The sequence below is a fragment of the Aulonocara sp. 'chitande type north' Nkhata Bay genome, linkage group LG18, assembly GCF_057382095.1.
Source record: "Aulonocara sp. 'chitande type north' Nkhata Bay isolate Kocher_YH1m ecotype deep benthic linkage group LG18, A_spYH_male_GT1.1, whole genome shotgun sequence".
Lineage (NCBI taxonomy): Eukaryota > Metazoa > Chordata > Actinopteri > Cichliformes > Cichlidae > Aulonocara > Aulonocara sp. 'chitande type north' Nkhata Bay.
Window position 1 is genome coordinate 11,050,392 of NC_141361.1, and position 27,239 is coordinate 11,077,630.

Sequence of the window (27,239 nt, forward strand, 5' to 3'; positions counted from 1 at the left end):
ACTGCAATGTGATATTTAGAATCCCCATTTATCATTCCCCTATATACCTGTATGTTGTCACTACGAATAATGGCAGTAAGAAACATATGTTTAAATAGCTCTGCATGGCATTATTATCACTTTGAACTGTAGATCAGTCTTAAAGGACAGATCAAAGGTCAATTGAGCAATTACATTTTAAATCTTTATAAGGTATTTTATGTTTGCTGGAAATACACCTCACACTTGATTTCTAATTTTTAAGGATTTTTGTTAATTTTTGACCAGTAAATCATTAAGCTGGCCTCAAAAACCTTGATGTATGTAACGTACATTTTAAGTGATCCGTAACATGACAGCACTGTAAATGCCTACAAAGTTTCATCACAATTCCTTCAAAACTTTTAAAGCAGTTGTGTTTACAGACAGAATGACACGCACGCATGTAAACACTATCAAGCTTTTGATCTTCAAAAGTTCTATTTTGAAAATCACATCGTATTAAGGAGTCTTACTGTAATACACCAAATCTCCATCTCTGTCTGTCCGTGAACTCCTCCTACAGCATACAGAACCCCTAGCAACCACCTATCCATCCATCCACCTTTTCATCCATCCTCTTCCACTTATCCTCATTAGGGTCGCAGGGAGCAACCACCTAACAACAACTAAATTCACTAGTCTTTTATGCTGAAATGGGGATTTTAAAGCATCGTGTAGAAGTCCTATAACTAGTAAGTTAGGTCATTACTAAGATTGTCGTTCTAATATGTATCAGGGCTTGTAGTCTGAACATTTTTCATACATGAGTATAAACATTACATACACACAAATACCGACAGAAGCAGCTTTAAATTGTGAATGGCATCTTAAATAGTTGAAATCTGTCCTGATTTTCCTTTAAACTGCAAACAGCCTGACTTATAAATTCAGTTGTTGTTTTCCTCTTACTGTATGTCTATACTAAAAACCTCAGACAGATAGATTAATTGGTTTAAATGTTTTGAATACGACAAACAAGCTGGTCATCATAGTGATTGAACAGTTTTTCTAAGACAAACTGTGCAGGACTATAGTTTTAGTAAAAACTATAAATAGTTTTAGTAAAAACTATAGTATAAAAACAATAAAGACTGCACCTGACAATGTAAAACGGGATTTGTTTTTATTTGCAACAATTCCAACAATGAAACTTCAAACTGAAGTGAACATATCACAGAAAACCAGCAGGGATGTCATGGCCTTAAAATGTGCCACTAATCCTTTTCAGTACATCCCAGCAGTATTTATCAATTCCTAATTAACACGACCCAGATACACGACAGAAAAGGCTGGATGAATGGACAAATTAAAAATAACGGATTTGGGGCTATTGAAGTTTTTTGGTTTGGTTGGGCTACTGATGTATGACAATGCGTATTAGAGCTGTTACAGAATAAAAAGAAAATTACGGAGCTCTGGGATGGGGGTAATAATTTGAGAAATTTCTGAGATTAAAGTCGTAAATTTATATTTAAAAAAAAAAAAACCTTCAAAACTACTGAGACAATAAAGCCAAAACTTAGCGAGGAAAAAGTCAAGAAAGTTATTAAAGAATGTCATGCACGTTCATTAGTGAGGAAGCTAATGAGTCTGTATGCACATGATAAAAGAGCAGGGACTACATAGACATATATAGGGCTACAAATCCCTCCATATCATAAGATATCTGCTCATCCAGATATCTGTCTTGACATTCACTGCGAACATCAAGACGATATCTCCCAAATTAAATGTGATATTTGTGCATATTTGTGTAGCTACACTATGTTATAGCTGTTATAGCAGTTTAAAAAGTTCTGCATCTGAATCTAGCTTTGGATCAATTCCAAAAGCTAATCATCTTCAAGTTGGACCAAGCCCCTCCCTCTGGTAAAGATTTCAATGCAATCAATCATTTTGATACAAATAATTACTTCCTTGGCGGAGGTAAATACGGTGATGCTGGGCTAAAATAAGAGTTCTTTATTAGCATTTATTGATAAATCCAATAATGAAGTATAGGTTATAACCTTGTTAGGTTATCTACTTGAGGCATAAGTAAGCAGCAGGGTCTGCTGGTAATGAGTTGAGCCAACCTCACACAGACGCATGGATGCATGGATGATAAATGACTTTAATCTCTGAATTTTATCCCCCTCCATCAGCTGGCTCTGTAATTTTTCTTTTAACGTACAGCAGTCCTATTATGCTACGGTAACAATGGGTTCTCAAGCCAGTGTAGAACTGTTTCCCAGTTGTGATGTTGTTGAATGAAATGGTACTACGAAAGGATTCCTGCATATACAATCTACTCTGACAAGTTTAGTTTTTATGTGTTTGGTGTAAACAAAATTCTTTCAACAGTCATATTAAAATGTAACATTACAGCAGGGATGAGAAAACAATTTAGGATTTTGCAAATTAAGACTGTTTAACACGAGGCTTCTGTGGGAAACTAAATTAAACGCTCTGTAGAAAATTTAAAGGCCTGGAGTTACAGTACTCTAATAAATCTCAGAAAAAAACGGAGAAAAAAAATCTCAAAGCCCAAGGTGATGTCCTGAAATACCTCATTTGTTAGACCAATACTCTAAAAGACTCAGATCTAGTCATTTACGAGCGCATAATACAGGAAAAAAGCATAGTATTTAAACTGGAGCGAACAGTATTTTCCTGCTTCATACCAACTTGATTAATGTGAATTATTAGAATAGCTGTTCAGGGAATGATGTTTTCAATACTTTCTGGTACACAACTAAAAGCAATGATTAGATTTGTTTTCCTTGTCATGGCATAAAGTAGGTTTATGAAATGCAGAGTTTAACAATTGTGACAGCCTCTCACTCTCACCACACCTGGTTGTTGTAAATGACTCACTGGTATCACATTTAAAAGCACTGGGTAGGGCTTAAGTGTAGATGATGTTCTTAAGAGAGTATAAACAAGACACCAACATCCCCAATGAGACACAAAAAAACTTTTTGCTCTTAAAAAACAAAAGAAATTGGAATTGGATTGGAAAACAACCTGTGCAATTATTCTACAATGGGCCTAAGTGATACACAGCAAGGGGCGGATGTGGCTCGGGTGGTAGAGCAAGTCATCTGCCACTTGGAAGGTAGTGGATCGATGCTTGACACCTATGCGTGTGAATGAGACTTGCAGTAGAAAGTGCTTTAAATGCTCAACTGAGTAAAAAGGTAATATATAAATATCAATCCATTTAATTGAGTAGTTTGGTAGCTACTCTGAAACTATGACACAATTTTCCTGAGCGGTATTGTAGCTCTAAAGGGCCATTTTAATGAGCCTTATGTTATTATAAATGGTCTATAGGTATAATTATTTGAAACTGCCATCACATTTTTTTTTTTTTTTTAAATGTGATGGCAAGGCCAGCTTTCAAGCTACTGCCCCAGTCGGTCGGTCTCTGGTCAGTTTGATGTGTAGCTCTGGAAGGTTGTGTTCGAAATGCGTTTCCTCCTTGTCTTCGCACTGTGATGGCATACTGGGTGTGTGTGGTTGGTTCCTACTTGATAAAAAAAAACAAAACTATTGGTTGTTGCGACAGTCTTTCCACAGGTGACATTTTAGGAGAGACCAAAATGGTCTCTAAGGTTACAAAAATCTTTACATCTCAGTCCTAGCATTCATAATGAGACCCATCTATTCCCCGAGCTCATGAATTTTCACTTTTCTGAATTTCTACATGGGGTAAAATCAACTTATATGAATTTAAAATGACAATCTGGATCAAAAGCTGGAAAGCTGTTCGTGTTTAATACAGGGCTGCAATTATAAAAGTAAGCCATAGTGAGAATATCTCTGTGCACTGAATTTTGTTTCCTCCCTTAAAGTTTGAGAGAAAGCCATTTAAATTCAAAAGTACAGTAAGCGAGCACCATGGAGTATGATTTATGCCCATTTTTGTTGCAGATGAGTGAAAATCTGTGACTGCTAAAATTACTATTATCATTCCTGGGAATGATTGACAACACAAAGGCTCACTGACAGGCAAGCAGCTGGAAATCCGGAGTTTCCATGGAAATTGGACAACCTGTCAGACACACCGTCTCCAAACAGCGTTGGTGTGCTTGTGTGTAAATCATTAAATTTAGCAGGCTGCCACATGGGGCCAATGTCGACGCTGTTCCACTTCTAAAGACAATGAGCAGATGGGTGTGCGCTCACTGGTGAATACCGACTCTGCTCGTCTTTTGAAGAACCTGTGTGACATATTCAGAGCACCGTGCCCGACTCTTCAGCCTGAAATCTCTCAGCCTTTTTGGAGATGGCTGCTCCAATATTGTCCTGTCACTGGTTTCTCCCCACCAAGTGAGGTGTGAAGGCAGATAGACACTGATCTTTATTAGCATTGGGGAAATCATAATAGCAGCAGAGTCAAGCGCTACACTCAAAGGCTGACTATATTCAATTCCACAGAGTGCCTAAGTGGGATGGAGAGGATGTGGAGTCCATTTTGAAGTGGATTAAGATCAAATGCATCCATCTGAGACACAGTTGCTTTATTTTGGCAAACGGGGACATCTCAGGGCTGCTCTGCCACCCTGGTATACGCTGATTGTAGATGGAGACTTGGGCCCAGTTGCTTTTCTTTTGAAACACAATACTCAGTGAAAGAGAACTGCATTTGAAAACCTCCCTGGTTGTTTGAAATGTTTCCAGTAAAGGGAAAAAAGGAAGACAGAGCAGGGTTGCAAGTCAACTCAAGCAGCACTGATTTCAAGGATGTATTTGTGGCATAAATATGCTTAGATTATCAGCTCTGCCAGGCATACCTTCAAGGTTTGGAACAGTAAAAGCAGATCGGGTGCCTTTAAATAGTATTACTCTGTAACACCATTTAAGAGTAATTAAGGAAGCTCAATATCTTCTCAAAAAAAAGAACCAAATCAGGCAGTTAAAGATGTAAATTTATTCCTTTGATTCAGTGTTTCATGTTTAATCAGGGCATCAAAAATCCTCCAGTTCAGGGTATAAAAATGTTCCTGTGCTCTCTGACGGTGGAGCAGGAGGAATACGATTACGGGAACTAGAAAATAGGGAAGGAAAAGGAAATAAGAAGTGTTGCATAAATAATGTATAAGAAAAGGTACAATGTGGCTGACGCAGCAGCTGCATTCCAAAACATATGGTTTCATTTCCAACTCCATCTATTTTCTACTTTAGCTGCAAGGAAGAGTGGCAGCGGACACGCAATGGGTGGGTTTAATCCATATGCTCCGAGCATCACTCACCTCCCTCCAACAATAAGCCTAATGTAGAGTGGTTATACAAGACCAGAAGGGGAGAGAGTACTTCTATGCTGAGGCATGTTTTCCTCTTTTTACCCCGTGTGGGACGGCCGGTGGCTTACTAGGTTATCACTCACTTATCGCTGCCCTAGCACGGGACGCAGAATGGCTGGGGAAATGGCTGTCCATCACCCAGAATACAATCAGCAGAGTGCAAGGCTGGGGAGCTAATGGATGTTTCCACAGGGAGGGCAATTTAGTGAATGGGGAAAGTGGATGGGTCCATCACGAGAGATGGGATTATGTACGATTGTTATCCTTCACAAGTGTGATATGAGAGATGGGATTATGTACGATTGTTATCCTTCACAAGTGTGATATGACGGTCAAAGGGTGTAATGTATCTGGACAGGAGAGACATTAAATACTGATCTCTCTACAGCCCACTCACAGCCAATCAGCCAGCCCTCGTTTCACAATTTCTTTTTCTGACCGAGCAGACATTCTGAGTAGCACTTAAACAAAAAGGCTGCTGCTAAAATATGCAGAGCAACGCGCTCCCAAAAATAAATTAAATTCTTATCTGCAGACTCAGTTTAGTGCATTTTTAACCGAAAACAGTGCAGTTGTGGAATGGCTCGACAAAAACAGAACATCTGACACAAACACACAAAGAAAAATAAATGTTCAAGTCTTTGCAAAACAAAACCCATAAAATTCTTGTAAAATGGCTGTGTGATGCAGTTGTCCTTTTTTTATATAAAACATTTAACACAGAGCACAAATGTTTACATCTATGAGCTGGGGTCATTTCAAAGTAACAGAGAAAAAAAAAGGCACCAAGAATCACTCAGTTTCCAAACAAGCAGCAGATGTCATTCCAAACAATTCGGTTTCATTTCCAGGAATATAAGCCTGTCACAAACCGCTCCTTCCCTCAAATATCACGGGTCTGCAGCTTTACATCCAGCGGTGTAAACACAGGAGGCTCAGAAGATGTGTTTGAGATGCTTGATACCGTAGGTCTTGAAAAACACCAGGAGGATTAAAGTCCACAGGCCCAGGATGAAGCCATCAGGAGGGTGCCAGTCTTTCTGCTTTGGTTTCTGAATCGCAGGAGGGGTGAGGCAGGTAAGGTAAGGTGGGGGGTGGGGGAGGGAAAGCAGAGGGGAGCGGGGTGAGATTGCAGGTTAGTAATAGTGTGTATATTTCTCCTGTTGAGGCCACCGCTGATTGTTCTGTCATTCACGCAGGCAGGCAGGCGCAGAATTGCACGCACACACTCGCTTTATCTCTTCACGCACTTTATGTACACGATCTGCCGTCTCACACACACAAACACGCAAAGGTTCGCACAAAAAAAGCAGGTGGTAAAGCTCATCAGTACACCTCCCCTGTCTTGTGTTTGTCCCATTCACTGCCACATCATCACTTTGTGTATGATTATACTTTTAAATTTCGCTCGTATTAAACATGCATCTCACAAGGAGCACATTTATATGCTAATGCGGCTGCAATATTCTGCAGGGAGATGAGATTTAACCTCTAAAAAATCTTCCTAACTCCACTGCTGGCGACAAAGCTATAGATGGGCTGCAAGGATGCACTTAAGAGATTTCTGTTATCCCTCCCTATACAAGCTGTCATTATCCAGTCGGGAAATCACCAGTCAGACAAGGCATTCCCTAAAGCCAAAACCTGAAAAGTTGGCAAAGCGGATGAACACGCAGCAGAGTGCTCAAAGTCCGACTGAGCCACAAGCTGCACACACAACAGTAGAACGACATATAGTACTATAAAGCAGCTCCGAAAGTGCTTAGGAGATCTGTGTCTGTGCAGCTTTCCTCAGTACTACTCCAGTATCCAGTACATCTACTCCTTCTGATACACATCAATATTGGCTTGGCACACACACCCACTTGCACATACTGCAGTAGAAGCCAGAGCCGAGCTGACAGCAGACTGACAGGCCCTAGGGGATTAGACACTGGGGTGAAAGCCTAGTCCAAAGTCATTATTACCCACAACCTCACAGCCAGCGTACAGGCAAAAGACAAGTTTTAAAGTTAACTACAACAGACCCTGTAAATCAAGTGAAACCTATAAGCAATCTATAATCCTCACACAGGATTTGCTGATATTTCTGCATATTGTTTTGATCTTATGTATTTACAGAGTGATTCATGCTGAGTCACTCTCATCCATGCAATTGTTTTTCTAATTGTATTTTCAGTAAAAGTTTACATGCACAAAGTAGTGACGCATCTGGCAAGCCTGGCTATTTTTCTCATGAATATACCAACAACCCAAAGAACAGTGGAGATTTAGCACTCAGTGAGATGTGGCATGTAATGTCTGCTCATATCTGTCCTCTTTTTTTTTTTTTGCTTACTCTTTCATCAGATATTTTTACCAGCTGCAATAGTGTAGCTGGTATTGTTTTCATCTTCTGAGTCAGCCTGTCTGTGTGTGTGTGTGTGTGTGTGTGTGTGTGTGTGTGTGTGTGTGTGTGTGTGTGTGTGTGTGTGTGTGTGTGTGTGTGTGTGTGTGTGTGTGTGTGTGTGTGTGTGCGCGCGCGCGTGCGCGCATCATCATGCAAATGTGGTCCTGGAGGCACCTACTTTTTTAAGTTCTTTTAGCACATATTTACGTCTGGCAGTTTTTGTGATAAAGCAACATCTGCAAGATAGTAATGGAACTTTATAGCTGTGTAGTTGAGACTAAAATGAAGACTGAAGTTTAAAGATGGCTGTGGTCAGAGATATTCTGTAATTTATTTCACATGAGGTAAACTGATATATTCCAAGTGAAATATTTAAAGACTTTGTTTATTTTATTTTAGTTTGTTTACTTGTTTATTTATTCCTGCAGATAAATAAAAAAGGATTTACAATGTCCACAATCTGAAAAGTATACTCAAGTATACTTTGTATACTCAACACTTTGTGTTGGGGCTCATTTAGTGTGAATTATGACGATCAGGTTGTGGCACTGCTGAGGTGTTATTGAAGCCTGGGTTGCTTTGATGGTAGCCTTCATCTCTATTTTTGCGTCTTTCTCGTTTTCCTCTTGACAAATCGGGTCAGGCAAGGTGGTTATCCCACCAAACACAGTAATAGCATGGTCAGCAAACCATTTAGTACTAGTTTTGGCACTGTTGGCAGGTGCTCAGCCCTGCTGGTAGAGGAAATCGCCAACTCCATAAAGTTTGGCAACAATTCAGAGCACGAAGCACTCTAAAATCTCCTGGTAGATGGCTGTGTTCACTTTGGACTTGATAAAACACAGAGGATCGGCCACCACCAACACCAGCAGATGACATGGTGCCCCAAATTATCACAGAAACTTCACACTGGACTTCAAACACCTAGCCTTTCCACTCTTCCTCCAGAGTCCAGGACCTTGATTTCCAAATGAAATGCTAAATTTACTTTCATCTGAACAACAGTCCAGTTCTTTTTCTCCTTAGCCAACCTAAGACGCTTCTGAAGTTGCCTCTGGTTCAGAAGTGGCTCGATATCAGACATATTCAACAGATTTATCCCCCCCTTTTTTTGCGTCTTGGCTCTAGATGCACTCCCACCACCTCAGTCCAGCAGTCCTTATGATTGTGGTTGCATGTACTAAACTAGTTAGAGAAATGGCACATATTTGTAATGTTTAAATAGTAATTTACTCAAACTTACAATTGAATATTTTAATAATTTCAGATAGTATAAAACAAATCTAATATCTGTATTAACTAAAGGGCTCTAAAGATCTAGAAAAACTGTTTGGGATCACTGGGTACTATTATAAAATCAGAGTATACAGTGTAATGAGTTAATGATGATGCAGATAGAATATTTATTTCATCAAATCCTGTTGACTGACTGGCAGCGTTTCCGTTTTGAAAGTCTTAAGTTGCTTTGAAAATACACTCAAGTAGGCAATGTTATATTCTGCTGAATTTCCCTTCATATAAGCAGTGAGGACTGCTGATTTGGCATAAGAAGAGTGGAATCCTCTGATGTATTTATGTGTATGGGTATATTAGAGGATAGGAAAGAGTTCTGTACCGTTTGTTGAATATATGCAGTATCTGAAAGAACCACCTGCCAAGCACCAAATGCTGTCTTTGGCATCTAAAACCTCAAACACTGGCTGAAATTGTATGATTTAAAATAACTCTGTTACATTAAGATTTGGGTGAGTTTTTTTGCTTGCTAATTACTCTACACTTTGTCCATCAGCCAATTAAATCAAAGCTAAACAATGGCCCCATCTCAGTCTTTTCAATGGCCAACTTAATGCTCCTGTTATATAAAGTAGGCTTATCTCATTTTGTGAAGACAGGGTGATGATGATGAAATTGACCCAGTGATTATTACAGTGATCCATAGACACACTCGCACATGCAAAACACCTGATTCTATTCATGCATTATTACGTGTTTCTTAGAATAACGAATGTTAATTGCTTTGCCTGGTGAAAACGACTCTTTTTATTCTTCTTATTAGTTTAAAAGCTTTTGGTAAGTGAGGCGAAAACCTAATTTCAGGAAACGTGTGTGACTGCGTTCTCGTGCCTCATTGCAGTGTACATCTTCTCAAGGCTGTCGTTTCAATAGAAAGTCCAGGTTACGTGACAACGCTGCCAATTTCTTATGTAGAAAGACCGAGGACAGCAGTAAAAATTGGATTACGTCTGAGCCAAAATTTATTTAACAGCTCAATCAAGTCAAATCAATAGAGCGCCACTGCCATCCAGAATGCTAAAGCAGAGGCGTTTGAAGCGCACGACTAAGCTTTAGGGTATTTGTGGACAGATCAAGGCTGGAGGTCCAAGGTAAAGACCTTCCCTTTTGAAGCATCATTTGTACAGCACACACTGGCCAGAATATTCCGATTGTATTCACTTTAACCACACGCTAGTTTTGGAAGCAAGGTGGGTTTGGGAACGAGGCGGTATTCCCTTCAAATGAGCTGGAGAGTTAGCTGGGGTGGAGAAAAATCTGGTGTTCTCTGCTTAGATTATTCTCCTGAATAAACAGCGAATATTAATTTTAACATCAAAAACAAACATGATAATAAAAGATTTTTTAAAGGAGGCATCAGTCACACCAAGTGCGTTTACATGAACATAGGTATAATGTTAGGTGCTTCTGTAGAACGTCCATCTCCCACAGCCAGTACTTTTCCTACATACAGTACATACTGTATCCACTAGCGTTCAGCACTTCAAGAGAAACATCCTTTCGTGTGCCATCGAAGGGGCATATGTAAGGAATAAACCGCCATATGCAACCACAGCAGATGAGGCAGAAGGCCGGAGCTGGAAAGTGAGGTTACATCCTGTGGAGGTGGGCTGCATGGGCTTCTTAACCATCGAAGGCCACTGAATGAGGTGGGTAACCGAGGGCTTAGATGGTTGGTCAAAGAGCTTTCCAATGTTGATGGAAAAAGCAGCCACTATGGAAGGAGCCAAAGGCGGTGGTGTGGGCATCCAAATGACCAGTGGGCACAAAGCAACATACTGTCCAGTCTGATCAGACTGATCCGACTGCCTCGGCGGCGTACACAACTGGTGTGCTGCAATGGTGGAAACATCACCATATGATAAGCAGCAAACTCACCCCACCTAGAAGGCTTCTCTAACCCACTCAGGGCAAGTGCTGCGTTTCACTGACAAGGATTGTAACATCTAGTCCTATGAATAAATTAAAGTGAGCAGAGAAGAAAATGAAGCTGAAAAGAGACATGTTTTCAGCATCTGAATCATGCTTTTTTTGAGATACTGACTAAACTTAAGGAAGCTTCTCAGATGACTGATTTTGTTCTTGTTTGTCTGACATCAGACATAACAGGCATCGCAGTGGGTGTTTCATCCAAAAATAGCCCGGAGTTAAAGGCCTTGAAGACTTTCTTACTTTCTTATCAACACTATTTACTGACAAAGTCAGATCACTTTCATTTATTTTAAATGAGAGAGATTTACTGAATGAGTCAGATTCTGAGGCCAGCTGTGGGTGTGTGTTTTTTTTCATGTTACTAAACAACTGTCCATCAAATATGCTCAAGCTATATCCACCGAGTGCTAATGAAACTGAGAAACACAGATTTTTAGTGTAAAAGTGTCAAATAAAAAAAACAAACACCTTTTTTATCTCTTAAATTATTTTTAGTCATTTGAAATAAATCCATGACTAGAGTATACAATTCATCTGCCTACACGGGTGACAATAGCTTGGATTTGTGCAGAACCCCAGATTAAGGCATGTTTTTGGTTCAAGTGCACTTTACCTTACCTGTACATATTCTGTGGCTACAGTGGTTGTACACAGAGTGCATCTGCAATACTATGTGTAGATATAAACATAGAATGAGAGCTACTGGTCAACACCTCTAATCTAATCCTAAGTATTTATACACTTCAAACTCTAACTTCTATTATTATGAGACTAAAACGATCAGATTAGTCAGATATATATATTAACAACGTCTTATATTACCAGCATTAACAGACCATCCATTCATCATCTTAAATGTGTATCCAGAATTCGACATCCAGTCATGGTTTACACAGTGGGAGGTTGGAGCCTATGCCAGCTGAATACATCCTTACTAGGGTGTCAATGAGACAGACAACAGTTCACTCTCGCACCTAAATGTGAAATAAATTACCAATCAATCAATCAATCAATCAATCCTACGTGCAAAGACTTCCACACAGAAAGGCTCTAGCAGGGGGAACCTTCTTGGGCACCAGGGCTAACGTCTGCACAATACTGGCCATGTTAACAGACCTCTAACCCAAATCTCTCCAAAATAACTATAAAAAGAATTATGCAGTCATGGTACAGGCTCTGATTTGTCACTGACACTGCAAGCTGAATCCTCACTGTTTCAAAAGACCGGTCAAATTTGACCTGTCTGTTCCAGTTCAGTTGAAACAGAGGCGTCCCCCCAAATTCAAATTAAATTTTCCAGCATGCTTGAGTCATCTCCCTCCATTTTTTCCTGTCAAATGAACACTGAGCTGCAACAACAGTGATCTCTCCCACTGAGATGCTGACACAATCACGCAAATACTGCTGTGCCCGTTTGAAATGCCGTGGCAAGGTCACTGATTTAGAAACACATCAACAGTCAATTTATATATATGAACACATAGATTCTGTGAGGTTTTTCTGTTTGCATTCTCTATCAGAGGTAAATCTGAATTACTTGACAAAAATAGTTGGGAGTCTCTCAGGGGAGGACACAAAAAGGCTGACAGAAAGACAATGAGTCTGGCGGATGAGGCAGAGCGTGGCTGGATATGTTCAAGAGATGAATGGGAGTGTGTGACTGTCAGGGGGCAGTTGACCTCTGTGACAGCTGTAGGCAAAGGTGTGCGTGACTGTATTTGTTTGTGGGTGTGCATGTGCGTCTTAAGACGTAGTCCCTGGGGTGAAGAAGACCAAAGGGAGATGGAGTGACTGTGACAGGAAGCCACATCAGCACAGCTGGCAGAGAGAAGCATATACGAAGAAGGTGGTGAAGGGAATATTAAAGATATAAGAAGAGGAGAAAAGACCACCACACCATTTTGCTGCAAATAACTAATGATTATTTAACTTAATATTAAACAATAATGTGGGGGAGATTTTACAAAATAATCAAACAACTAGCCGAATGTTACTTTTACATAAAGTAATCCTTTAAGCATACTTTACATTTTTGTTTTACTCCTGTGTCTAGTAAGTGTACTTAGCGAAACATTTTACATTTGTTACCTCTGTTGTAACAAAGTATATAATGGAGACTATAAGGATAAGAGGAAAAAAAGATGCACTTGTTAAGAACAATAACAAATACAAACCTCCCAAAGACCGAATAAATAGCTTTATATCAGCTGACTTACATATACTGTGCTCTTAAAAAGTCTTGAGCTACTTCTTGTTTTCATATGTTGCTTCCAAGAAGCCAGATATTCTTATCATTCTTTAAAAAGTGCAAAAGTTCTCCAAGCTTTTCTATTTGTTTTGGACACTGGACGCTTTTTCACTCATTTTTAGTTCAGTCATTGTGATTAACAAATCTTATAGATTAGTGTCAAACCACTTAACACTGACTTAGAAACTAAAGCATAAAGAAGTACCTAACACAAGGGATGAACCAGTGTTTTGTCTTTAAAAATGTGCTTTAAATTGTATATTTAGGCACTTTGTTACTAAGCAGCCTTTCAAATGGATAACTAGTTCCCATTTCTTTATCTGATAACAAAGTTTGATATTCTCAGGTGATTCTCAGTGGATTACTGATATATCTCAGCATGGTGTGAAGTGTGTCCTTAAAAATCTGAGGAAAGTGGACAAGTAGAGTAAAAAAAACAAAATCTACAGCAGAGAAATAGAGGGGGGAAAAAGTCCATCAAAGACCTGACTCGGGACCTGAGAGATGCATCTGGTACTTCAGTTGATCCATTCACTGAATCTTCATCAGAAATGGTCTCAGTGGAAGGGTGGCTGTCAAGAAGCTATTCTTAAGGAACGTAAACTTGGAGAAAAGGCTGAGGTGCGGCAAGTTACACAACTGGACTAAAAATCAGAAGCAACGCATCTTATGGAGCGAGGAATCCAAATTAAAAATGTTAACATTAAATTAGGAGAGGGTGAAATTAGTTCACGTTTGGAAATGTTACACTTAACTGTTAATGTAAGTTATTTGATTAAGGTATTACTTTTATGTCAATTAACCAATACCCTAAATTACTGATAGAAACTTTGGTTGTATAGCAGCTTTATAAAGTGGGAAATGTCTGCTATAGTCTGTCATTAGATGTGCATAAGAGTTTTGTATCTGTGCCCTTTTACCCCAAAGTAAAAACGAAATAGAAAAAGGAAACTCAGGTGGGAGGCAGAGGATAAAACTACTAGAAATAGGAAGGTCAGAGGGAAGCAGTTAAGTAGCCAGTGTTCACTGACCTTCACTGACAAAACCATTCACATCTCACTGCCAAGGACAGGAACCAACACTCAAGCAGCATGTTACCATTACATACACATTGTGTTGTGTGTTCAGTTCGCCCGTACAATCAATTAAGAGCTACCCATCTGATTGATCGGAGCTAATTAACATGGGCTTGCAGGATGCTAATGGTCACTGAGGGAGTTCCGAAACACCCTGCCAAACACTAGCACTCCAAGGTCAAAACTGCAGCAAATTTTATGTTGTGCAAAGCCAAATGAAGGAACAGCAGCTGCTGTGCACTGCCAGGACACTCCACTGTATTGTTGTGACATTTAAGCCTTACGCAAGTACTGAAACAGTAATAGTAGTGGGTGCATTAGTCTCTCATAAAGCAGGATTTGTTTTGTCTCTCTCTTTTTTTAGAGGATATTATTCATAATTACTGAGCAAAGAAAATTCCAGTTGATATTTGATTAAACAGAGACTGACACAGTGAGCCGTTCCTGTGATCCATACAATCCTAACATTCAGCTCTGAAAAGAGTTGCTGCTGCAAAGAGGATACTGTAGGAGGGTTGGGAGAGGGTTAGGAAGCAGGCGAAGCATTAATTTTCACTGTTTCCATTTTCAATTCTCTAGAGCCATATGGGGTGGCGTCAAGCTGGCAAAAGAACAAATAACAATTTGACGCCAGAGACCAGGACTCACAGCAGCGAGGGAAGCGAAAAGAAGTACAACACACATGAGAGGAAGGGAGGGGGGAAGAAGAGTTCCTTCTAGTTATTTCCAGAAATGAACCCACAGTGATTTGGCAATGACAATCGGATGAGATGTGTGAATTTGGAAAGAGAAGGTGTCAGGACAAGGGGACTAACCCTGAAAGCACTAGTGAGACAACTGCCAACAGTGACAGGGCATTAATCATCTCCTAACATCCACACATCCACAATCGCAATGAGAGAAGCTTGTCTACACACCATACAGCCCAGCCATATATCTAGTCACTTTGATGACTTTTCTATTTACAAGCCATGGTCTGGTCTAATAGGAAATGGAAAAAAAAACAACAACAATAAGATATCTGAGAGTACTGAACACTATTTGACAGCTAATCAACAAGAAGAGAACTGTCAATGGGCTTGATGGACGCTGGTCATTCTGTTGCAGTACAGATGGACTTTGGAGACGGGCAGATAGATGACTCAGTCTGCCAGGACTCCCATCTTCAATCCAGCAGGAGTGCAGGCTTATAATCAAAATCTCTGTCAGGGGTCACTGGGTTGACGAGTGTGTTTGTCTATTGGGTGCAAATATAAGAGGGAGAGGGGAAAAAACAAAAACACACACACATATAAAGAGAAGCCGGAGGGAGCCAAAATAGAGTGCACCAAGAAATGAAATCAAGTAGCAGACAGCAGCGCTTTAAAGGAGAGCATCTCTATAAGCCACTGTTTTGTTAGTTTGCCTTTATTTTGAATAGTGAGATTATTACTAAAAAAAAATCCCTTAATTAATAAACTACTCTTATATGAGAAGGCAGCTGATCTCTAAGAGACCAGTTTTTGCCATTTATCTGGGGCAGTCTTCAGCTAATTTCCTAAAGTGCCGCTGGCTGTGGAGACCCCCTCCTGTTTCCAATCATGACACTCAATAAGCAACTGACAGGACTCAGGCCTTTGGTCAGCTACATTCATTTCGCCCAACTAACTGTGACTTCTTTGTTCAGACTAAAGTCAGTGTCAGCCAGTGATGTTTCCAGCAGCAGGACCCAAAGATTTTCTTTTATATTTTGCCATTTACTCGGTTCAGCTGGATTTGACCTCTGCTATCAACACCAATAGTTTAGTGTCTGTTACATGAGGGAGACAAAAAAAAGAACGAATCAAAGCAAACGACAGCGACAGCAGCTCTACTGTGGCCATTGAAGCCTGAATCAGAAGCATTTCAAATGTTTATCCTTTACAAATGACTCAAAGTGATCATTGTACCCCTTTTAACAGAAGTGCAGACCACTGTTCTTCAGACCCCTCAAAAACAGCTGCTTCAATCCAGGCTTTGGTTCAAAATCCCAAAGCCCATTTGGACACTTGGTTAAGCATCTCAAATCACCTTGAAAGCCAAGGTAATTTACTGTAGTAGTAATCTGGTATAATAATTTTTTGGCATCATTAGGCAAAATCCATAACAATCATTCATTTGATATCAGTGGTCTGACAAAAAATTCTTCCCCTCCTCTAGTCCTTATCCTCAAACCTAAGACAATCTAGTCTAGAAAATGTGTTTTCTGTGTCCAGGCATTTCACTCTGATGGTATAAATCCTGACTGAGTATGAGAAATCCTGCAGGAAAAGTTGATATTTACACAGAGAATAACTGCACAAACTTTAAAGTTCACATTAAAAAGTAATCTATCACAAAAGGAACTAAAAAAGTAGATGAGAATAAACGGAAAAAAATGTCAATATCATAAAGTGCTTACAAGACTGACAAAATTGCATGATAGCATTAGCCTCAGGTTGGTTTTAGAGATTGTTGTTATTTTTCTCTGTGAGAGTAAGCTGCTGATTTCATTTTGAATGGCTTTTAATGATTAGCTATTAAAAAAAGACTAACTCCTGCGCTGGCTTTCTGGCAGTGGCTTGTCAATCATAAACAGCCGTACTCATTAAGAAAGAGATGCATGAGCTGCAGGAGGAGGGCTGTACTTTCAAATCCTTAGTATTTCAACCTACGACTTCTCTCAAGTGAGAGAAACAATTGCTCAACTGTCACATTTTGCTCAGCAGAAAAACTGTTGTATTAAATAGTCCAATTTTATTTTCACTTTAATCCATGATCTCTCGAAGGCTTTGCAAGATGACATCCCATTAAGTTTAGACAGCATGCCTATGACTAAGACTTACTGTAAGGAAGAACTAAGTCTTCAATGCTTATTATAAACAGATATTAAAACGACAAGGTGAATCCATTAAGTGCAGAATACGCACTGGAGGGACACTGCTAACATAGACTTTAGGAAGCATCTATTATGTAGACAAAAAGGCTTTTTATTAACATAAAACAATAAAACTGTTTGTGGTGCACCATTTCATTTATTAAATGAACATATTTTAGCTTGCTACTACTCAATCGAACTGAAATATTGTTAATAAAATAAGGTTGTTGTAGCAGACACTGAGCAAAATGAACAATAATTTGGAGTTATGACTGCCCTCCTCTTCAATCCAAGTTCATTATTCATTCTTCTTTTAGCTCTATTTTCTTTTCATCAGCTCCTGTGGGACTTTTCTGACTATTATGTCCTAAATGCTTCAATATATTCTGAAGCAAGAGAACCTAGTTATAGTGTAATATTACTCAGACTAAAAAAAAAAATCTTTGTCTGATGAAGTGTTCACGGTGTCTGATCAGCTTGCCATCTTTCACGCTGCATGATGTCAGCAGAACAAAATGACTTTGGATCACTCTTTGAGCCTCAACAAAAGCACAGTCTGATTTTCTGTTTGCCTTTCTGTTTTTTTTTTACATTAGAGCTCCACATTGTGGAAGCTGTCACTCAATGGAGAAGGTAGAAATATTTTTTGATATGCTGTCTTTTTGCCTGGACGTTGTCAGGTGTTCATCACCTGTATCATGTATCAGCGTCAACTGTCATATGTCAACTCGTTTTTTGGTCCCAACAGTCTACATTTCTGCTTGATCCATTTTCATGGCTGAATCTGGAATAACAACCTTATCCCAGATGAATGAGCTGAATCTACAAAAAAAAAAAAAAAAAAAAAAAAAAAAGGGGATTATGGTGCTAATTATCTGTGGGTTTTTCCACTGTGGATGGCTGGTTAACATTTAACTAATCCAAAGAAAGGTTGCACAGGGCTTTCACCAGTCTATTAAAATGCAGACAGCTTACTGTGGCTTGCCTTGGGAAAAATTTGTTTTAATCATAAGTTAATTTTACCAATATATGATGTTGGCCCACAATTATATGAACCTAGATGCTCACTGTAAATATGACCAGCTTCATTGAGTTTAAAATATGTCTAGTAGTTTACTTCAGTTTAATTCCTTCATGCTGGAATGCCAGAGCTAATCAGTCTGTAGAGATGTTAAATAAACTTTACTTTAAAAAAAAAAAAAAAACAGTCATAAAGTTTGGTTAAATCCAAACAGACCATTTAGCATTTCGACAAATATAAACATTGGCTAAAACTGTTTGAAGAACAAAGAATAAGAAACAAAAAAGACTAAAAAAAAAGAACCAAGAAAATGTTGTGGCTTAATACAATTTATCCTTCAGCTATCATCTGGCCAATTATTTTCACTAATTAGATTAGGCAAAGCTTCAATGTGTCTGTTTGAACAGGGGTGTCAAACATAAGGCTCAGAGGCCAGAATACGCCCAGCAACGACTACAATCCGGCTCATTGGACGACTTTTGAAAATGTGAAGGAAGGCATCCATTCTTAAATACATTAATTAAGTCATAAAAGAAACGTTCCTGTTTTTCCCCACTATCTACTTAAGCACAAAGAGTCATGCAGACAGATTTCTTTCATTCACTACAGCAGGATTTTTTTGTCATGTAGAAAAACTGAGACATACTGTTTAACTTGCACTTATATTGAGCTATCTCACAAATTAAGTTCAAATTAAGACTGACAGACAGGAAAGTTTCACTGTGTCGGCCCACTGAAGATCAAAGTGTGCTGTATGTGGCCCACAATGTAAAATGACTTTGACGGCATGCAATGTTCAGACAATATGCAGTATTGCACCTGAATAATGCTATGTTAGATGAGCGCTATGCAAAGCTAAAAAAAACATGTCAGTAAAAGCAAAACTAACTAGATGCTCCGTTCACCACATTTCATCTGATCATCATACATCGCATTTACATGTGCAGGAACTAATTAAACCACGCAAAGAAAAACTAAGCAGCACACTCCACATTCAGAGTGCATACAAAGTGACTTTTTAGGTTTCCAAAGTTCAATCAAATCTGGTCTTGCCCTGCAAATGCACCGTGTACACGTCGATATTAACGTGTCCACTCTCTGTATTTTAAAAAGGCGGGCAGCTCGCAAGGCTGAACCCCAAATGTAATCACCAATAATGTCTACTCTTGCTCGAGGCAAAGATTAATGTGGATTCTTTACTTTTGTGAGGCATAAGTTGAAGTAGAAATACAGAAATTGTATTTTTAATAGTCTCATAATGGAAAAATCTTACGAGAGTAATACAAGACTAGAGTCGGGCTATTCTGAATGCACAGCGCGCATTCTAAAGCTGGATTGAGGAGGAAGAGCTGTTCATTTGTGAAGGTCGACCCGAGTGAAAGTCACAATTCATTTGGGAATGAGGTGAATGCACAATCCACAATCCTGCCTATCCTTTCTGCTGGATTTCATGGTGGCCCCTCCGCACCGAGACCGGGAGGCAGTTGCATTTCACACTTAGAGATGTCACCATGGAAACGGCACAAAGACATCTGTTGGTGGATGTTGCACATAACTTTCTGTTCTGTGTCCAAATTAAGGAGGAGCATGGACACACTTGAAAATAACAACAACAACAAAAGAAGCAAAACACAAGAGCCAGGGAAGAAAAGAAGAAGCAGCTCTGCATACGCAAACACATAAAAGACACATAAAAGTTGACCAGCATGAAAACTTACATGAAAGGTATTTGACAAACACCTCATTTGTAGCGACATGGGCTTCCTCGTGCGGTTTAGTATCGGTGTCTTACCTGATGGATGATCTCAGACACTGGCAGCTGGTCCGCGTACGAGTACACCTCTTTTTGCTCCTCTCCATTTACAGGACTGAAAAACAAAACACACAAAACAGCACGCTTTGAGCATTTACTCAAGAAAGCAAATAGCACTCATACATTTGGCTTTTGTTACGTGGAACACCATCATTCAGTAATGAAGAAAAGCTGTCAGGAAGAGTAACAGACTCAGTGTTTCCGTTGGCAGTCTGTGTGCAGCTCAGGTGTGTGTGTCTCCGACAGTCAGTTGTATGCATTTTGATGCAAATGACCTCCCCTTTTTCTCCTTCTAGATAAATTAATGAAAGTTATCCTGGAACATCAGATGAGTGTCAAAATCATCTTTAAAGTAGAGGATGTGATTGGAAGAGATTGCCTGCATATCACTACCCATCACGGTATAATTCATTGAGTCACTCACCAACAAAAATCTATACTCCGAGTAGTCCACTCTCCACATTTTCACTGAAGAAGAAGTGTTAGAAGGGCTTCAAACTCCTGAGCCCCCTGTACATTCGCAATGCACTCTGCACTAATTCTTCTAAAACCCCAGTGAACATCGATGCAGAAATCAATGAAGTCAGAGGCAGCTGCACATTCAGCTTCAACACTCATATGGATCGCTTTCATATTTGTTGTCAGCTGGTGTTTGTTGTTTTTGCTCTACGGAAACTAGCTTCTTTTGGGTTCTCATTTTACAGATTTTATATATACCCACTAGTGCTAAGTCTGTTCTTCTTTGTTTAAATTTGTGTCGTATTATAAAATTTAGTGAGTTTACAAACTGTGGAAAATTAAAATTTGGAAATAATAGCATAGGGCGACTGTGGCTCAGGGGGTTGGGAAGCGTATCTGTAACCGGAAGGTCGCCGGTTCGATCCCCGGGCTCTCTGTCCTGGTCGTTGTGTCCTTGGGCAAGACACTTTACCCTACCGCCTACTGGTGTTGGCCAGAGGGGCCGATGGCGCGATATGGCAGCCTCGCTTCTGTCAGTCTGCCCCAGGGCAGCTGTGGCTACAACCGTAGCTGCCTCCACCAGTGTGTGAATGTGAGAGTGAATGAATAGTGGTATTGTAAAGCGCTTTGGGTGCCTTGAAAAGCGCTATATAAATCCAATCCATTATTATTAAAAAGAGCATTTCATCAGCTCTTGGCTGACTCTACATGACATCGACATACTGTTCCGGTTTACTTTATTCAGCTTTGTCTTCACTTCTCAGTGGTCAATTTAAAAAAAACCACCAGACACGCCTTTAGTATTTCAGAATAAGGTATCCATCATTCTGAAAGAATCAGCCTAAATCAGGTTGCTCTGAAGGACAAACGTTTAAGCCCATACCTTTGCAAATGTCACAAATCACTAGATATCTGCAAGAGGATAAGTCGAGAATGGCCACAATGTTTCTACAGTCACAATAAAATTATTTTAGTCCAACAACATGAAGAGCAGTTGATCAAACTGTGTTTAAAGGGCAAAGGCAGCGCCCTCACAAGCTACAGCACCATACACCATAAACACACAGTCATTTATTTAAATGTACATATGACACAAAATGCACCTGTAAAGTAGCTCTGTTAGGGGGTTTGTCTGAATAAATCCATGAGGTACATCAACCTGACAGTCACCGATGTCCGGATGACAGCAACCTTGAAAGTTACAAACAAGCCTAAAATAAAAAATTCTGACACAAAGTCAAACGGGGGTCAGAGCTAAGGTTTACCGTCAAGTGGAGGTTCAGGACTGACCGTCTTTCAGCAAAATTTAGGTCAGACAAAGTGAGCCACATCTCCCCTGTGAGCCATCATGACACACCTCCAGCCACTTGATGATTGAAACCTGTTCTTCTATTTGTGTCTTTCTTCACTCAAAGTTACTTTTACCCATCATTTTTCTCTCTGGCCATTTCATGTCACACTGACACAGACACACAGTCTCTTCTCGCGTGTGATGAAGAGAAGAAGGTGTTCACACAAAACAGATAGTAGTAAAGCGTATGGACTGGTAAGCAGGGAACCAACTTCCTGCTGAGCCTTCGGTGCGTGCCAAGCTTCTCTGCCACAAGAAACATGTCACTGAAAGCACAGATGTGTCACCGCTGGGATCTTCCACCCTTTTTTTCCTCAACATTAGAAATGAGCTCTAATTCAATTCAAACTACTTTCTACTTTATTTTCCACAAAGACCTTTTTGGAGAGGCATTATAAGTCCTCTCTGCTTATTAAAAGGGATGTGCCTAAATTCATCCCCCCCCTCTCTAGTTCTGATATCAATGCCGTCTCCAGCTGCAGTCTTTAGGTTAAACAAATTTTCTTTTTTTTTTTTTTTTTTTACTCTGCCAGCAGCTCAAACAGTTTTTGCAGACACAATCCAGTCCTGCAGGTCACAAATTACATTAAGTATATTTTATACTCAATGGGATATGAATTCAGCTTAATTTGATAGTTGTAATTACTCTGGGAGCTCGTGTAGCCCAGAGGAGGACGTGTTACGGTCAACAACCACCGATGGCTGAGAGTGAGGAACTACACAATGTCATTACAGTGTTAAGCTTATGTATAACGTTGCGGATCGAGAGGGTCCATTAAAACGTCTTCACCATCAAGTGCCATTCACTTAATGTAAGGGCTTGTTCTGAGGAAGAAATTGATGTTTAGAAATGTACGACAGGTTATGGGAGTGAGAGAGGCGAATGCGAGCTAGAAAATGAGACAGGCACATGTGTACACTCGCACACATGTACACATCTTCTCTAAATGTCCTCCTCCACTTGTCTGAGAGGCAGAACAAGCTGACAAAAGTGGATTAAAGCAGCACTATATTTAATAACAGCTTGTTTCCGAGGACATCTGTGATCTTCTCTCTGTGGGAACACACTGAGCTCACTACAACCCATTTTCAGGTCTTATGAAACACAATTTTCTAACTTTCGCAACGACATCTGGACAAAGGTTTCATAAAGATCCAGTTTCTGACATCGATTTAGTGATTGCTTTTTGAGATGATCCAGAAGTGCTGGCAAAAGGGTGAAGGTTGGTTTCTCAGGGGAGTGCCAATTCATGGGATTTAATACTCTTAAAGCATGCAGCATGGTTACTTTAAATATGGTTGTAAATAAAGATCAATTAGAGATCAACACTAACTGAATATACTACATTTTTTTGCTTATTTTTTCTTTCAGGCATTCATCACTGTTTTCAACCATGCGCCCAGCACAGACATGTATCAGATACAGCAGGTTTGGACATCAGCTGGTCTCCCTTGTACAAAGGCTGCATGATATTCGATTGCACCATTGTGCAGGTAATAGTCTGGTGCCTCCTGCATGCTCTATCCACATAGCTCCCTCACCTGAACTGCAAAGAGTATTTTCAGAAGTGCAAACACATTTGAAGAGGACTATTGTTTGCTGTTTGCTACACGTGACAAAGGACAACTGTGGAAAATATCCCGACCCGTTTCTCCCAAACCTGTCCAAAATTCATGTGTGAAAAGGGCTTACCACAGTACAAAGATAAGCTGGTTTCAGCTCCTCGCTTTTCAAATGTGAAAACCCATAAAAATTTATTTTCTTCTATAAAAATAGCAAAACAGTCTAAAGAATCGCTTTTTCTTTTTCAAACAACAAAATCAATCAACTGAGGTAAGTGATGTTAATAAAACCCAGAGCAAACCTGTGATGCCCCCCCACCACCACCACACTAATAATTACAGCCTCAACTGCCTTATTGTTTGGCACTCTTGCTCATCTTTCTTTGATTCAAGTATAGAGAGACACTTTGCATTTTAAATAGGCATCTCTGCATAAATCTGGGCTCTCTATTCCTGAAATTCATTAGCCCTGCAAATATATATTTTTTGTGTTAAAATGAAACCTTTTCTTTCCTGACACACACCTTCTAACATTTAATCAAAAAAAAGAAAGAAAAAAAACCAGAACATATCGAGTGCTAAGACTTTGCAAAACTGTCAAAAATTGCTTTTTTAACTCTTATTTCATGGCCAGTTATGGATAATCAGCCTTTGAATAGTCTAATTCCATTACATGTAATATTTTACACTGGTAAAACCTTGCAAACACGTTGAACCCTTCCATTCACAAAGACCCCTTAATAGGTTTTAAACATCTTCACACGTTAAATTATGAATAATTATTTATTAATGCCAACGCTGATGACTACATTAATTTAAATTATTGCAGTAATGAGGTCATGGCTATTATTTTCCACATGCTTGTATTGTAATCTCCCCACTGCTACAATGCTGTCCAGACCCAACAGAAGCACAGAAAGCTTCCTGTCACCGCATTATCAGTCAAGTCCGAATGTGGCTGAGGAAACACCCTGAGAGGGCGTACAAAATGACAATAAATGTTGTTAGTCTTCCCAACATCAACAAAGTACAAAGACACTGCAAGCACTTTGGTGAATCAGTAAACTTAGTGCTGTTAAACTTCAAATGGATCGGGTGATTGCTGGTTCTTACATCAGAAATGGAGATAAAACGTCTCTCTCTAGGACTGAATTAGGCCAACAGCTAGCTCAATAACATTGTGTTGGTGTTTCTGTGCTGCATGAGGATCAGCAGGACTAATGTGCTGGCTGTAATCGATATTAAAGTAATAGGGGAAGTTGTGTGCAATGAGTAACTTGCCCGGGGCCACAAACAGCCAATGACTAAAATCAGTATTGTAATTGCCTCTAATTACTAATTAGCAGCCAACCACATTAGATTCTTTAATACTTCCCAGTGGTTCAATTAAAACCCAGTTAATGAAATTAATACAAAGGGTTGGGGGAGTGGTGGTATTATCATTAATAAAGTTAAATTCCCATTGCATCTTTAGGTTGAACACAGTAAACATCTGTTCCTGCAGCTTAGAGAATCAGTGTATGGAAACTGTTTGCAATAGCTGTGTGCTTCCTAAAACTCCTGATGATTGTGCTTATTATGGCATTAGTGGAGCTTGGTGATAAAGCAAACAATACATCGTGAGGCACAGAGAAAAAGTTTGACAGCTCTCTACAGCCATCTAGTGGCTCAACCTATTTATCACAAAATGTAAGCATGCACCAATTTGGATATGTGCAATTCACCACAGGGTAGCGCCACAGATCATCTAAAGCAAACACTGCTCATTACTCACTGCCACTTATGAAGACAGACTGGATTAAGTCTGAAGGCTGACAATGAAGATGCCCAATTATGAGCTCCGCTTCTCTCTGAAATAATGTTTTCAGTGTCATTATTGATTATAAAAGCAGTAAATGCGTTCTAAATGAGCAGCACCATTACCCAAGACAAACATGTCATTGGTCAACTTTACAATCAGGTCTTAAAACCACCACATGGTAGTCATAGTGACAGCCACTGAGTGCTTTAATCTTCCAGAAACAGGCCAATCAACACATCATTAGCAGAGGAATCAATATCACTGATGGGAGGTGTACTAAACAGAAATCAAAGGCTGGTTAGTTGGAAACTGAACACAAAATGAATTTGGCTGCTGGCAGTGAGGCTGGCCTAAATGAGAGTATTTTATAAGGGTCGCCCCCCCTCATGTCATCATGAAAGTACAGCCCAGCCCATGTTCAACTTCATTTCATATCCCTTTAATATCTACCTTTAATCTCCCTTTCTGTTGTTACCTTTAGTTCATTTTGAAAAGCTGGAAACAATTTGTGAACAACTTATTTTTGCACAAGTATCTTTAATGCTACAGTCACATTTGGGAAAACAGTGGTGCCAAAATAATTGCAATTGCATGCAATGAACTCGCAGTGCCATTGCCTTTGAAATGATTGTTTCAAAGAGGGGGGACAAGGTCTGCAACCACTCAACCTCGGTCCATCAAGAAGGTGATAAAACGGCAATAAGTTGGAAATTAGATGCAGTCAGATAATACAGTGATTAACTACCATAAATAGCTGAAAAGAAATCGCAAATCTGTATCCATTTACATATTCAAAGTCACATTAACTTATACTACTTAACAGATTACTTTAATTAATTGCCCAGCCAGAACCTCATAGACCAAAAGGTTGAGTGTGTTGCATTCTAGACCTCTGCTACTTTTTTGCCAAATGCAAAGTTAATCACCAGGCACCCACTGATTTTTAGTTTCTAGCAGGTTGCCATCCTGTTTTTATTCTAGTTTGATTGATGCATACCTTTTGCCATTAACAAAAAAACAAATAAATTAAACTTACTCCTCCTCCATCTGCTTGATGGGGTCAGTCAAGTTGATGGCATCCATGGTGAGCTCAACTTTGCGGACACTACCAAAGAAATCTGTGATGAGAACACTTCCAGGATCTCTCAGGAACAGGTCAGTACGATGGCCTGGAGTGGACACACACTGACTCTTTGGACACACTTTGAACTGTGGAGGCAGAGACAGCAAAGATTTCACATTAGGAATATTCAACATTGTTCTAAATTAGTGGTTTCTGTCACGTTGGATCTCTATTTGGGAGCCAGTCAGCTAGTCCACTGACAGTTGCTGAGGGAAACCGACAATTTTCTGGACAACAGATAACACAATTCCTAATTGGTTGATGGCACTCTGGATACAAGCAGGCTGCAGATGGAAACCACCAAGCTTTGTGTCCCAGTGTCCTATGCATGCAGATTCTGGATATGTATATGAAGATATCTGTTTATTCAAACTATATAGAACAAAAACAACTAACAATGTCTCTCTAAATATAAATATTCGCCTCATGACAATGACAGCTTTAGCAGCAGCATAACTTGCATGTACAGGTCAGCTCTGCACAAAGACACAATACTAGATTTATTCCTTTTTGCACCACCAATTCCAAGTTCCAGTTGCAGCTAGTATTGAGCTGTTGCTCTGGGAGGTGTGACACCGTGAGAAACAGATTAGAGGCACTGTGCCTGACATTTGTGCATGTCCTTGCCAATTACAATTTTTAGCACACTTGTTATGTTACCACTTGTGAATGAATCCTATGTGAGTTTATCAATGTGTTGTTTTCCGCTTGAAAAGAATATAAAAATCACATAACTGAGGTCAACATTATTTCCTCAGCCAGACAGGACTTGAAAAGTACAGCAAATGGCACGACTTTGCAGCTTGGATCAGGGGGGTAAAAAAACAAGAACGAAAACTCAGAGGGCTCATCCAGAAAATCCATAGTATTGATCCTTAATTCCCTGAAAAGGCACAACAGAGAATCTACAGAAACAGAAAAATTGGAAGAAAAAAATAATAAGCATGCGTCAAAACACACAGAGTGCCAGAGTAACGATCTGAGGT

At 39.6% G+C, this 27,239-nt stretch overlaps 1 protein-coding gene across 4 annotated transcripts in view; it reads right to left on the bottom strand.

Annotated features, from left to right (window-relative positions):
• Positions 1 to 27,239, bottom strand: part of pigk (phosphatidylinositol glycan anchor biosynthesis, class K) — a 146,107-nt gene that overhangs the window by 107,914 nt on the left and 10,954 nt on the right. The window contains exons 9-11 of one of the 4 annotated variants that reach the window (XM_086270559.1): positions 26,167 to 26,339; positions 19,936 to 20,011; positions 1,112 to 6,361 (exon numbers count right to left, since the gene is read on the bottom strand). In XM_086270559.1, the coding sequence (XP_086126685.1) occupies positions 6,245 to 6,361; positions 19,936 to 20,011; positions 26,167 to 26,339 (366 nt within the window). In that variant the 3' untranslated portion in view covers positions 1,112 to 6,244. Of the gene's footprint in view, positions 1 to 1,111; positions 6,362 to 14,931; positions 15,485 to 19,377; positions 19,676 to 19,935; positions 20,012 to 26,166; positions 26,340 to 27,239 lie in introns of those variants that run through there. The other 3 variants (XM_086270563.1, XM_086270561.1, XM_086270560.1) reach the window with 3 other exon arrangements.